Source organism: Protobothrops mucrosquamatus, unplaced genomic scaffold (assembly GCF_001527695.2).
Source record: "Protobothrops mucrosquamatus isolate PMUCROS unplaced genomic scaffold, P.Mucros_1.0 scaffold547, whole genome shotgun sequence".
Classification (NCBI taxonomy): domain Eukaryota; kingdom Metazoa; phylum Chordata; class Lepidosauria; order Squamata; family Viperidae; genus Protobothrops; species Protobothrops mucrosquamatus.
Genome location: NW_015386851.1, coordinates 438,669 through 451,992, shown reverse-complemented (window position 1 = coordinate 451,992; position 13,324 = coordinate 438,669). Strand labels below are relative to the sequence as shown.

Below are 13,324 nucleotides of genomic sequence, written 5' to 3'. Positions count from 1 at the left end.
TTTCTTTTTTTGTATAAGTAAGGGATGTTGTTAAACTATCTTGCTGAAATGGTAAAGATTTTGGGTATTTGAAGAACTAATTAAATGAATAATTTTTATTGACACGGAGGAGATGGATTGTTTAAGTTTAGAGTTTGGAGTTAGAGATATTAATATTTGTTTACTTGTATTTGAATATTAGCCTAGGTTTGGTTTGGGATGTCCGGGGGATGGGGGGATGGGATAAATCATTGTGTAATACCTGTGATGTATTTCTTTTTTCTCTTATGATAAAAACAATAAAATTTTATATTGAAAAAAAAAAAAAAAAAAAAAAAGATGGGCAGATTTTTTACATTTCTAGCGAAGATACTTGAGTTAACGTTCATATATATTTATTTGCTTAGTAAATTCTGTAATGCATATGCATGTGCACACATTTTGATTCCTATCATATATGAGGTATACTAGGGGTCTCCAACCCCCGTAACACAGATGGGTACCAGTCTGTGGCCTGTTAGGAACTGGGCTGCACAGCTGGAGGTGAGCAGCAGGTGAGCAAGTGAAATCACCCCCCCCCCCATAGAAAAATTCCATGAAACCAGTCCCTGGTACCAAAAAGGCTGGGGACCGCTGATGTATACTATTCATAAGATAAAAAGTAAGAAAGCGAGAGATCTCAATAAGAGCAATGTTTAACTGTAGCACTTCTTTTGCACAGATACACATTGAATGAAGCATCCCATCAATCTGTTTTAAAATTGTGCTATTCCCATCTTTTAGCATGAACAAGTGCTACCATTAAGTTTTGGAGAGTATAAAGCCAACCTTTTCAGACATAGCTTTGGATTTCTTAAAACAAACTAACCATTTTCCATCCAAGCAATCCTATTCAGCTAGTTGTTACTTGCTCCTTTTGCTTTATTTTCCGGAACCTATAATCCTAAAATACTCATTTTTCTAAACAGATTTTCAGTAATTCAGATCAACAGGAATAGTCTTCTTTAAGAAATATGGCTGATGTTCAACTTCTGTTTGAACATCTCCGTTCAAGGGGAACCTACCATCTCCTTTGGATTTATTATAATCCAGGATCAGCAACACAATTACTAATACATAAATGCATGAGTTACAATTGTAGGTATATAGCTCATTTAGAAATAACTAGCAAAGGCACAACAGTCCCCTAGTGGTCTCTATAGGCTGGCACACAAAATCTAGGTACTTTGTGAATTGTATCAGTTGGAATACCCACCCCAAAGAAAGAAACATAACCATTATCTGTACACTATAAAGAAGTGATAAAAGAGGGAAAATTAACTCATTGTACAGCCTCTATAAAAGCACACAGTCAAGAAAAACATAACTATTTCAATGCTTCCAGAACCATACAAGCAAATACATTTATTTTAAAAGGTACTCTACCACCAGCTAGCAAAGCCAACACACTAACTTTAAATGTGCCATGGGAAATGTTCTGATATTTGGGCTCAGTTAAGATGATAATCAGCTTTTCCTGGCTGGGATTCAGCCTTTGAGGATTCAAATTCTCTAGGTAATTATTTCTACTGTTGAGCAGCTCTTACTGTTAACTGAAGTATAATATGCCTTTCTGCAATTTTAAGATTATTATGTTTTGCGCTCTGGATTGATAGAACAGATTATGGCCTTCCTGTTCTGATAACTTTCCAAGTACTTTGTATCTTCTCTAAGTTGTCTCTTTTCAAAGTTTTATAATACTCAGTTCTTATAAGCCAGGGGTATCAAACTCGCCGTGTCACGTGACATGTCACGACGTATCGCAACCTTTTTCCCATTGCCGGAGCTGGGGTGGGTGCGGTTTTGGCATGATGCATCCGGCCCATGGGCTGGCAGTTTGACACCCCTGTTATAAGGAGTTCCTATCCCAGGCCTTAGTCAAAATTTCATCATGATCATTGTGATTACCAACAGCTGTGTTCTATCCTCCTGATATGTCTTAATCATATTTCATCCTTTTGCCTCTCAATGGTGCAATTCAGTAATCTTAGACTTACAATTCAAAGGGCGTTGTACTGCATAATACATCACTTCATTTTTTTTCAAGATGGTAAGCCTCTGGAACCCTTCTGTGAATTATTCTCATTGGGTTTCTGGAGTTCTGCACCATAGTGCTGTCCTATCGTGACAACTTTCTTGGCTGTAATAGTGGAATTGATTCATGTATACCACAAATTATGGGAGGCTATCTCTTTCCATATCTAGAATAGGATCTTGAGATAAACACTTCAAATGACTTGGGGCTGCTGTGAAGTCAACAGAAAAGTAATTGCTGTGGGTGTGGTCCCACCCATCTGCTGGGGAAAATATTTAGTAATGAGTTAGAGGATTAAGGGGACTTGGCAGTGCACTGTGTTCAGGCAGATGTTTTAAGGATACTTAGTGTCCCTGATCATAGCTAGCTTAGCCACATGGCAAGATTTTGTTATCAACCAATGGGAATAGGATTTTCAAAGAACCTATCATTATTAACTAGTCTACTGCCCCATATTATTGTAAACTTGACACTCAGGAACATAGTTCTTGTGGATAAAAATTATGAAAATAATGTAAAGTACTGCTGCTGATGGGATATGGATACCAAATAACCAAAGAACAAAAATAAACAAATAGTTGCCATTTAGCAAGAACCTTTCTTTTAATGTTTAGTAAAGAAAATCCTCTGCTGATTTTTTAAAAATTTCCAATTCTCACTCAGTTTGATGGAAGAGAATTTCATCAGTTATTCATTTGGATGAAAAGAATCATACTTTAGAACTACTTTAAAAAGGAGAAGACAATCATAATATAATGTGATATTCTTACACTTACTTAATTTTGCCTAGCCAAAGAGTATGCTTGATGTCCTGGCTATCACTATGCTGTCATTTTTTTTTAAGCAGCCTGCAGTCTTCCCTCCTAATTTCTATACTTCAAAGAAATTCCGAGGAAAACATAATGAGAGAAGACCTCCCATTGAGCTTGTTCATGAGCAATATTGCTATCATCATAAAGGGTTGCAACTGTCCTTGAGAGATTCTCCCCCCCCCCCAGAGAAATTCAGAAACACCATTCACCCAATTTCTCTATTCACAACAAAATTCAATGTATGGATGCAGTGGACCTGTTTCCTTTGTCCTTGAAACTGAGTAGCCATTCTTATTCAGAAGGGCAAGCTGTTGTTCACTGAGGCAAGGGAATGGAAAGACATGTACACACACCAGAACTTTCTGCACATAACTCACATACTCAAATTTTCCAGATTAGACCTTCTCTCTTTAATATCCAAACAGAGAAATACCCCAACCAAGTAGTGCTCTTCTTCACTTATTTGTTCATAGAATTCCTTTAAATATTACCACACACATGCCAAACATTACATGACATCAGCCCTCCAACAGGAGTGTTGCTTGGTCAGTATCTTGGTTTGGATGGCATCTGTCTGGTTTGTCACTGAAAAAGCTCACCTGGTGTACAAAGGGCCAAAAATTCGAGACTTGCTGGTAGAGTAATAATAATTGAGCTCTCAAAGAACATAGTATTAAACCAATGTATCATTTGTGCTACAATCTCTGAATAGACTTCCGTTCACCCCACTTCTATGGTCCTGCAGTCTCTTTCCCAGTGTTATTTTTTTTTAACCCAGCTCAAAATACCTGAGTCCAGTAAGAGAAAAACAGAGACATGAGCAGAGAGGCTATTGCAAGGTGAGTGGTAAGTCAAGACTACTATCACATGAAATGAATCTGCTGTACATTATTAAGCTTCAGTTCCCTGTCAGTGCTAACACAGAGTTTCCGTGAAGCAATGTCAAGAAGCCAGAGTGCTTTGCAAAGAGCTCCCCCAGAGAAACAAGGGTATTCTTTTTTTAGGAGGGGGAGTGGTTCTTCCAGTTCATAGCTAGAAGTAAATTTTTGCTTCCACCCTGTTCCCAAACTTTGCCTGGTGATTGGAAGGATGGTCTATTGGCTGATTGCCTTGCCTTTAGTTTTCCACAGCAGTTAGATTACTTTCAAAAATTGCTGGGTGAGATCATCCTGTAGGACAGTGTTTCTCAACCTCAGCAATTTTAAGATGTGTGGACTTCAACTCCCAGAATTCTCCAGCCAGCATGCTGGCTGAGGAATTCTGGGACTTGAAGTCCACAAATCGTAAAGTTTTTGAGGTTGAGAAACACTGCTGTAGGATAAGCAACACAGTTCAGTTCTCCATAAGTTGGCAGAACTCAAAGGGAGAATTCAGCTTTTCTTGCCAGATTGCTTATGGTCCAGAATCAACTTTACCATCTTCTGCTTCATTCAGCAAGATTTAGATAAATGTAATTTACAGTGATCTATTATAGCTATAAGGCAGAGTTAATATCTGAGATCACAGTTACAAAACCATGTGCTTGTAATTATTATAGTTTAAGCAATTTGGAAGAAAAGAGCAGATGTGACACTGCCAACATGAAGTGCTAGTTCCACTAATGTTAATGGGAGAGTTACTAGCAGTATTATTATTGAACAAATTTGTATGTTAAACTTTTCACTGAAGGCAAGAGAATTTGTAATCCAGTCTAAAATAATCTAATACATATGTTTAGGATTGCTGCCCTAAGGCTAGTTGATTTATAACTTATCACTATGTTCAGTGGCACTTACTCCCACCAAAAATATTTTGTTTTGTCTGGATAAAAGTTATATGACTCACATCATCCCTTGCACTGCTCTGTCTGTCTGTCTGTCTGTCTGTCTGTCTGTCTGTCTGTCTGTCTGTCTCTCTCTCTCTCTCTCTCCCACACACACACACACACACAAACTCTCTAACACAAATGTGCGCATGTGCACACACACACACACACAAACACGGTATACAAGAGAGATGGAAGAATACTTTTAAGCAATTTTGATTTTTTTTTTTTGTGGCAGCATCCTTAATCCAATGATTTCCAGAAGTGCTAGATGGCAAAGTTCAGAATTCCTGGCCAGTGTCGCCAATGGGAATTCTAGAAATTGTAGTTGTGACAGAGTTGGATGGCACTATGTTGGGAAAGGCTGCATTGAAAAGCCATGACTTAATAGATAAAAATAAGAGTGAACTCTTAAAGGAAATTTTAATTCTGGAAAATCAGTTTATTATTCTGTCTCAGTCTGTTCTGGGCTACATTTCCCTACAAATTTCTGTTAAGTTCTTTTCAAAATTCTCTTTCCAGGCTCATCAAACACTTCCTAAGACATGCCAAATAAATTTCTTAGCTTTGTATACTCCAAGTACAGTGAAAGAAAGAAAGAAAGAAAGAAAGGAAGGAAGGAAGGAAGGAAGGAAGAAAGAAAGAAAGAAAGAAAGAAAGAAAGAAAAAGAAAGAAAGAAAGAAAGAAAGAAAGAAAGAAAGAAAAAGAAAATCTTGACTTACTGTTGTTGTTGGGAAGTGTTTGGCTGCCACTGATGGTGCTGGCTGGGGGTGGCGAGAGGGACTGAACAGAGACTGTGTCCTCTTCTTGGGAGCAACCTGCCTGGATAGCTCGGAGGTAGCTGTGGCTCCGGGAACGGAAGTAGCTGGGAAGAGGCAGGTCCAATACTTCCACAGCAGCTGATTCTGCTTCACTGTAAGTCGATTCACACATACCTTCATATTGATCATTCAGCTCTTCTTCTGTCGCCTGCAAGGAAACAGCTGGTCATTCTTCATCAAAAGTATCACTCGTGCTCTATATTTCATAAGCTTCCTTACTGTAAATATGTCTCTTATATTTATTTCATGTCAACTTTTCTTTGCCAAGGGGTGCCTTGTTTTTTATTATTTATTAATTTGGGCATCAAAAGGTCACAATGGACAAGGCTGTAGCATAATGATATCTCTAATGACCGCAATCCAGGGATTTGAGAATCTTGTCCTGTTGAAGGAGATGGATACTTTCCCTCAATTTTCTAGCTGTATTAAGCCTATCTGAGGTTTAACACACCAATGTCTTTCTATTTTATTTTGTTTTCAACTGAAAAGTCAGAGAGAAATAGCCTCTTCCTAGTTCAGTGATTTGCTTCTGAATCTTACAGAGCTCCAAAATCTACAAAAAGAGTTTGGACAGGCCCTGTATGGAGTACATTAGCTGCAAATTACCTATTGAAGTCCTAATTGAAGACACCGGGTTTTTTTGGTGCAAAGCAAGATTTCTTTGTTTTCCAGTAGGGCTGAACAACTTGTGATCCAGAAAGCTACATTTTATATTATTGTGACATGGAAGATGCTTGGTTTTGTATTATCATTAAGGCATCCCAAAGGTGCTTTTTCACAAGGCAACTGGACTTTCTTTTTTCTCTTTGAAGATGTTTCACTTCTCAGCCAAGAAGCTTCTTCAGCTCAGAGCAGTTCTGAGCTGAAGAAGCTTCTTGGATGAGAAGTGAAACATCTTCAAAGAGAAAAAAGAAAGTCCAGTTGCCTCATGAAATAGCACCTTTGGGACAACCATTACCTGAATGACTGAGAATCTCCATAGATATCATTACGGAAGCAACAAATTAAGGAAATTCAAAACCATGCATTGGATCACCGTATATATCTTTTGGATGGAATATAGCTTGATGGCTCACCAACAAGAAGGGATGTTTGAAATTAGCTCACAGCTATTATAAAATGATTTGAGATTCTCATTACATGGACCCATGGAATGTTCATAACTGAGAACGTTAACGTGTCAAGGCAATGACATGGAAAAAAGAGATTTTTTACCGGAAATTTAAAACCCTTAAGCTTTCATCTATAATCTCTAGTGAGAAAATCCAAATCTTCTAATCCTGTCTATACTTAGAAATAATACATTCTATCTATTTTTCTAAAGCATGTATTTTTAATTTATAAGTGTTCAACATTTTATAGACTTTTTTCAAATTATTTGTTGTGCTACTTCAAGCTAGAGCTAATATTTCCCATCATATTCTAGATGGTCTTTACCTCACATTCTTTTCAACTGTAATTCTCTCTGTGAGAGATGGGCTATTTGGGTATGATATTTGTCATTCAGACTTAGCATTGATTTCCAATGCTGTAGTAATAGTAAACTGAAGCATTATGGTTGTTCTTTTAACCTTCCTTGCCACCTTTCTTTTTTCTTTCCTGGCCTCCTGATGACTTCATTTCTATCTCACACTTCACAAGTTGTCATTCAAAGGTATTGATTTTTAGTCATATCAATCTATGCTATGAAAAGATTTTGCTGGAGTTTCATTGAAAGGCAAAAAGGGAAAAGCGCTTTCAATGAAAAGTGAGTTGAGAAGAAAACAGGAAATGTCAAAACTTTATATAATATAAGGAATAAATCCACATTTCACTTTTGGTAAATTTTAATTTTTTTTCAAGCATAAATTGATTCTATCCCACAGAATTTTCTTAAAGTCTGCATGAAAACGGATCAGCATCTTCCAACAGATATGCACAATTTTTAATGAATTTTTCTTGCTGAATACGTTCTTCTATGAATTCTTCCACATAATCTTTCAAATATATGCATTTTTAAATAGAAATTTAGAAAAAATGTGAATATTGGGAAGAACTACATCTTGATTTCATTTTTGCTCTCATCTTAGTATACAGTAGCTTCAGTATAGTGTCATATTAAGGGGCATTAGAAGATTGTCAGATAGACGGTACCTGCTCTTCTTGTGTAAATATCTGTGGAATAAATGAGGATTGTCCAAATATCTGGAAGAAAGAGTTGGAGAAGATTAAAGCATAAGGGATTGGGATTTCACTGCTTCACTGCAGAACCATTCAACAGGACCACAAAGTGACAATGGTAACCACGGAACAATTTTGGCCTGTGACATCCACATCCAGAAGAATGAGCTGCTCTTCTGACAACTAATCAAACACAGCAAGACAACACTTAAAATATTACATCCCTAGATACAATTGACATTTCCACAAAACTAAGTCTACATAAGACAATTAGCCTACTCTCTAATTTCCCCTAAACTGATAGGGAATGAAATCTAAATAAAAATGATATTCTGGGAAAATAGTATTTTTGGAACACAACCAAGATATTTGACTCCACGATATTGGGGCAGAATTTTTCCTACACTATTAGAACTGAGTAATTAAAGTTATTGACCATTTTAGTTGTCTCTTCCACCAAATTTTGAGTAAGGTTATCAAGGCAGAAAACACACACTGAGCCCAGTGTAAGATAATATGGGCTATAATCCTAGTTTTGATTAAAAACAGACTTTTAATGTTAAACAGTCTTTCCGCTTTCTACTTAATCTGGCTACTGTTAACACACGTATCTAATTTCTTTCTTTTCCTTTCCTTCTTTTTTTCTAACTATATCTGCACAGAATTAACCACACATATCTATGAAGAAAGATAAAAACAGCAAAAATAATCTAACTACACTATATTGATTTCCAAATATGCATCTGAGTTGCATTGCACTGAAACTTTACATATTGATTACAAACCTCAGATGGATTTGGTAGATGTATTTATATACTCAGAAGATGAGAATTTAAAGATCAAATAACAAAGAGTGCTGTCCTCCAATTATTAAAATGATGGATTAGATAAATGGATCTTTCCCCCTCAGCTTTCCTTAAAATAGGTATTCAGGGATAGACTTGCCTACTTACATTATACATTTGAAAAGGCCCATCTGTACTTTAACAAGAAATAAATGCTAACAGCTTTATAGCATTTTCATCAACTCTACCATAAAGGCATCAGCCAATGTCAGCCTTAACTAAGTGATGCGGTATTCATATAAAATCCTGCATGCTTTCAACCAGGAGTGGCGTGCATAGATGCAGCAGTGGGTGGTTTTAGTTTACCTAAACCTATAAATCTTATTGTAGAATCACAAAAAAATGTAATGAGATCTGCACGTACTTCTCCTAATGGAATGGGGAAACTTACTACTGCCGGCTTGCTGCCACCGGCTTGGCGCAGCTGGCTTGCCCCAACCAGCTCACTGTGGGACAATTCACTGTGGGAGAATGCCAGAGGCAAAGGAAACCTCCTCCTCCTTTTCCTCCTTCTCTTTCTCCCTCCCTGGCCGTGGGAGAGCTCGCCACGGGAGAATGTCAGAGGTGAGAGGAACCTCCACCTCCTCCCCCTCCTTGTGGAGGAGCTGTCCATCCTGTGTGAGTTGTGCCACCTTGAGTCAGCTGGGGTGAATTGTCCCACATCGAGTTGGCCGGGGAGAAGTGGCAGTGGCAAGGCGGCAGTGGCAAGTTGTCCTAGACCCTGTCCTAAAGAGTTCAATATGACTTAGTAATAATTATTTACTTTCAGATTTTGGAAACTTGTGTTTGAGGAAATGTTAAAAGTAAAAATAGCCTACCAATTTCCTTTTCTGCTTTTTGGTAGACTTAAAACCACTTTTTAGCAGTGTGCCTGTAATGTATTAAATGGAAAAATTGTTGCTGGATTTAAAACATGCCAATTATTGATTTTATTAGTGGGGATTCCAATTAGTTCATACTTTTTAAATCCTTCCTCCCCCCACTCAATACCTATGTAATCTCATCCTCTTATAATCAACATTTCATAAGAGATAGTCTTGTTTGGTCCAGAGGATCCTGTCAATTGTATAAGTATGCCCCAGTTGACATTAAGCCTGATTAATTTGACATGGTGTATATCCCAGAAATGAAAAAAAAGGACAATTGCAGTTTGTAACTCGTTATGTTATCACTGCAAACCCTGTATTTGAGAAAGTTTCAAAGAAGGATAAAGTGTGGAAACTGGCACATAAAAGATGGATGGAAAATGATGAGGGAGGAGTGCTTGTTTGAAGGCTTCACTGCAGTTTTAACAACTTGGGAACAAGCATCGGACCCAAACATGATTTATGAAGATGAGAAAGATAACCTCAGTGAGCCATTCAGAAAAGTACTGGGGTCAATCCAGGGTCTTCTTAGTGCTATGTTAATCAGATTGTGATAGAAAACTCCCTGCTATCCATAGTCTTTTCAGTAAAAAACCTGTTTTCAGATGCCTGTGTGGAAGTTAAAATGGTTCTCAAATAAAATCTTATTTATGCACATGGTGAACATCTTTTCCCAAATTACAAAATTTAGTCTACATTTTGAAACAGCTTAAGAAAGCTTAATGTGGTTAGTTTGAAGATCCTTATCACTTTTATAAAGATCATGTTTTATGACTACATTTAAGCATTTTCTTTGGATATGTTTTTCATGTTTTAGGGTATAACTTGTAAATATTAACTGGATCTTTTTTTAAGAGGTCTTCTATGGTTCTTCTCATTGAATGAGGCCAGGGAAAACACAAAATCTATTTCATTTATATTTAAAAACTTACACATGTTTTATCTGATTACATTGCAGACATGTATATAATAGTTTTTTTTCTTTCGCTCTCTGATTCTGAACGTTATAATTTAGAGTACACTTCGTTCTTAAGAACTAGATCTAAAGCTTCTAGGGACAGTCAGGTTGTTCACAATGTTCTAAAAGTAGAAGCCGAACATCTTTGTATAATTTAAAACCTTAGCTTAGGGATTATCAGGAAGTTGACTCTATGGTTGATCAAGTTTGCTGCAAAATACATTGGAACACTATTGATGTTATTTTAGCAACAGTAATAAATTTATAATAGGCAAAACAACTTATTTATTTTATTTAAATATTTATATAGCTGTTCATCTTCAACCAACTCTGGTTGAAAGCACAGAGCTAGCTCCAGGCTTGAAAAGGCCCTAGAAGTATATCCTGATGTATCTTACTTACAATGGTTATCCTTAGAATTATCCAGACTCACCCTGAATTGGCAGCAGAAGGCAGCAATAGTATTCTAATTAGCACTAAATAGCAATCAATATTTTATTTTCCCCATGCTATTACACACCTAATGTTCTATTACTCCATGGTAGGTTCTAACTATAGTCAGGCATACAGTATATTAGGCTCAAGAACAGTCTAGCCAGTAGCCAATCTAAAAAAAAATATTTATTCTTAGGAGCTTGCCCAAATTTTATTGAAAAGCCTGAAAATATATTTAACTTAGGAAACACTTTGACAAAGTTGTTTGGAGGAATAAGCAAGTGGCAAGGCTATCACTTGAATTCTAGGTCACATCAATGTAACTATTAATTTTAATGGAGAGTCAATACAAAGAAATTCATTCTTCCTTGAATTTATCCAGGACATAGACAACATTTGCTACCCGCTGGACAAAACTATTATGGCATTTTTCCAAGATTCCAAGAAACTTCCCAAAATATTTTATAGAAAAAATAATTTTTACATGACAAATGAAATTTTTTGACAAACATCACAAAAACAAAAATGCTTTTATAAGTCATAATTGAATCTTTTTCCATGCTTTGTCATTCCAGCTTGTTTTGGTGTGTTATTCTGCTCATGTTCTCTGACTCTCAGCCTAATTGACCATCCATAGTATCTGGTTATTAGGCTGATTATGATCTTCCCTAGTTCTATATTTAACTTGATTACTGAATTGAAAACAGTAATCTTGATCTTTGTTATCTTTTCCTCTTAATAGAACTGCCAGATATCTGTAATCTGAAGAAATTTAACTACCCATATCTTTCTAAAAGTAGCTGTAGAAAGGAAGAATAATCAGTGCATAAAGCTGATGTGCTGTTTATACTCTTTCTGGCATTTCTGAGCCACAATTTCATCAGAGGTCTCCTGGATGGTACCTTATTGGGACCTTATTAATTCCAGGGGACTTTGCTGTCTGACTGTTACTGGTTTGATGGCTGTAAAATGGGTAGAATCAAATTTATGAACGTAAATCATTAATAGCTATTACCTAAATGGAAGCTTCATTAAAATACTGGCTATTTGGACAATAATCAATTACAGAACCTGTCAACTCAACTTATTAGCCTTCTTGAAGCACAGGATAATCTTTAATCTGAGACCAGATGCTGGATTATATGGAATATTGTTCTGATCTGGCAGGAGTCTTTTTATCTTGTAAATATCTCCAAATAAAGACTTCATTTTCCTCATGTGCTTGTTTAGGCAGCAAAAATGGTTGCCAAATAGAATTTGGGTTAAGTGATGTCATTATGTGAGTCACACCTGATTTTTACAATCTGTTTTACTATAGTTTGAACATGAACCACAATTGTTAAGTGAATTTAGCTTCTTCCATTGTTTGTCAGAAGCCTCTTGGGAAGGTTGTAAATGGCAATCATGGGACCCTGGGATGCAGCAAATGTCATAAATATGTGCCAGTTGCCAAGCACCCAAATTTTGATCATTTGACTGTGACAGTCATAAGGAAGAGGACTGATCATAATTCACTTTTTTCAGCACTGTTATAACTTTGAATGATCATTAAATGGACGGTCTACTGTAAGTCAAGAACTATCTGTACAAAGTTCATTTGGTATTAATAAGTTCAGGATCTGAAGCTCAAGATCTGCAAAAATGGAATAAGCTTTAGAGCATAGGCATCAAACTCGATCGTGTCATGTGACGTATCATGATGTATCATGACTTTTTTGCCTTTGCGGAGCTGGGGTAGGCATGGCCTGCATATGACACATCTGGCCTGTGGGCTGCTAGTTGGACACCCTTGCTTTAGAGGGAAAAATGTCTGAAAAAGTGAGGGGACAAGAAGACCTAACCTAGGAGAAATAGAGATTTCTCAGTGATTAGAAAATAATTTAGAATGAAAAGGAATAACTGAAAAAGGGCAAGTCTAGGCAGAACTCTCAATTAGATTTCTCTATGTGGCAATTCTGTGCTACAAATATATATTTTATTTTATTTTATTATATGCAGCTCTTGATGACTACAATTAATGCAATTATTGTTATCTCAAATGTTTATTAGGAAATTTTAGTGTTATGTGGAGTAACTAATATATTACAGAGAAGCATTTTAAGACCTATGAAGAGCTGTGACGGGCTAGACTTGAAAATTCTATGTAGTCCAACATCTTTCTGTCCTCAAGTGCTTCTGTGAAGAAGAATCCTGCAATTTGGTGTATGTATAATATGGTTAGATGACAAGACATGTCTAAACTGAATATAGGTAGATATGCTATGCAGGAAATAGATAAGCTGATTAAATGTAGGGAAAGTATCTGACTATTAAGATAATATTTCATAAATGCACTTTAAATATATTTATTATTATTATTATTATTATTTTTTATTATTATTATTATTTTAATTTCTATACCGCCCTTCTCCCGCAGGACTCAGGGCGGTGCACAGCATATTAAAAACAGATACAATAACAATATACAAAAATAAAACCCTTCTAAAACCAAATTAAAAACCAAATATTAGAGGCTGTGTTCCAATTAAAATTATACTTAAAATCGTCCCTAAATAAAATCCTCCTTAGG

General features: G+C 36.3%; 1 protein-coding gene across 2 annotated transcripts in view; it reads right to left on the bottom strand.

The window, feature by feature from the left end:
* The window catches only part of DLGAP4 (DLG associated protein 4), a 125,679-nt gene that overhangs the window by 64,883 nt on the left and 47,472 nt on the right, over positions 1 to 13,324 (bottom strand). For both annotated transcript variants that reach the window (XM_015816992.1, XM_015816991.1), the window contains 2 exons: positions 7,625 to 7,675; positions 5,393 to 5,639 (listed from right to left, as the gene is read on the bottom strand). In XM_015816992.1, coding sequence (XP_015672478.1) covers positions 5,393 to 5,639; positions 7,625 to 7,675 — 298 coding nt within the window. The remainder of the gene's footprint in view (positions 1 to 5,392; positions 5,640 to 7,624; positions 7,676 to 13,324) is intronic.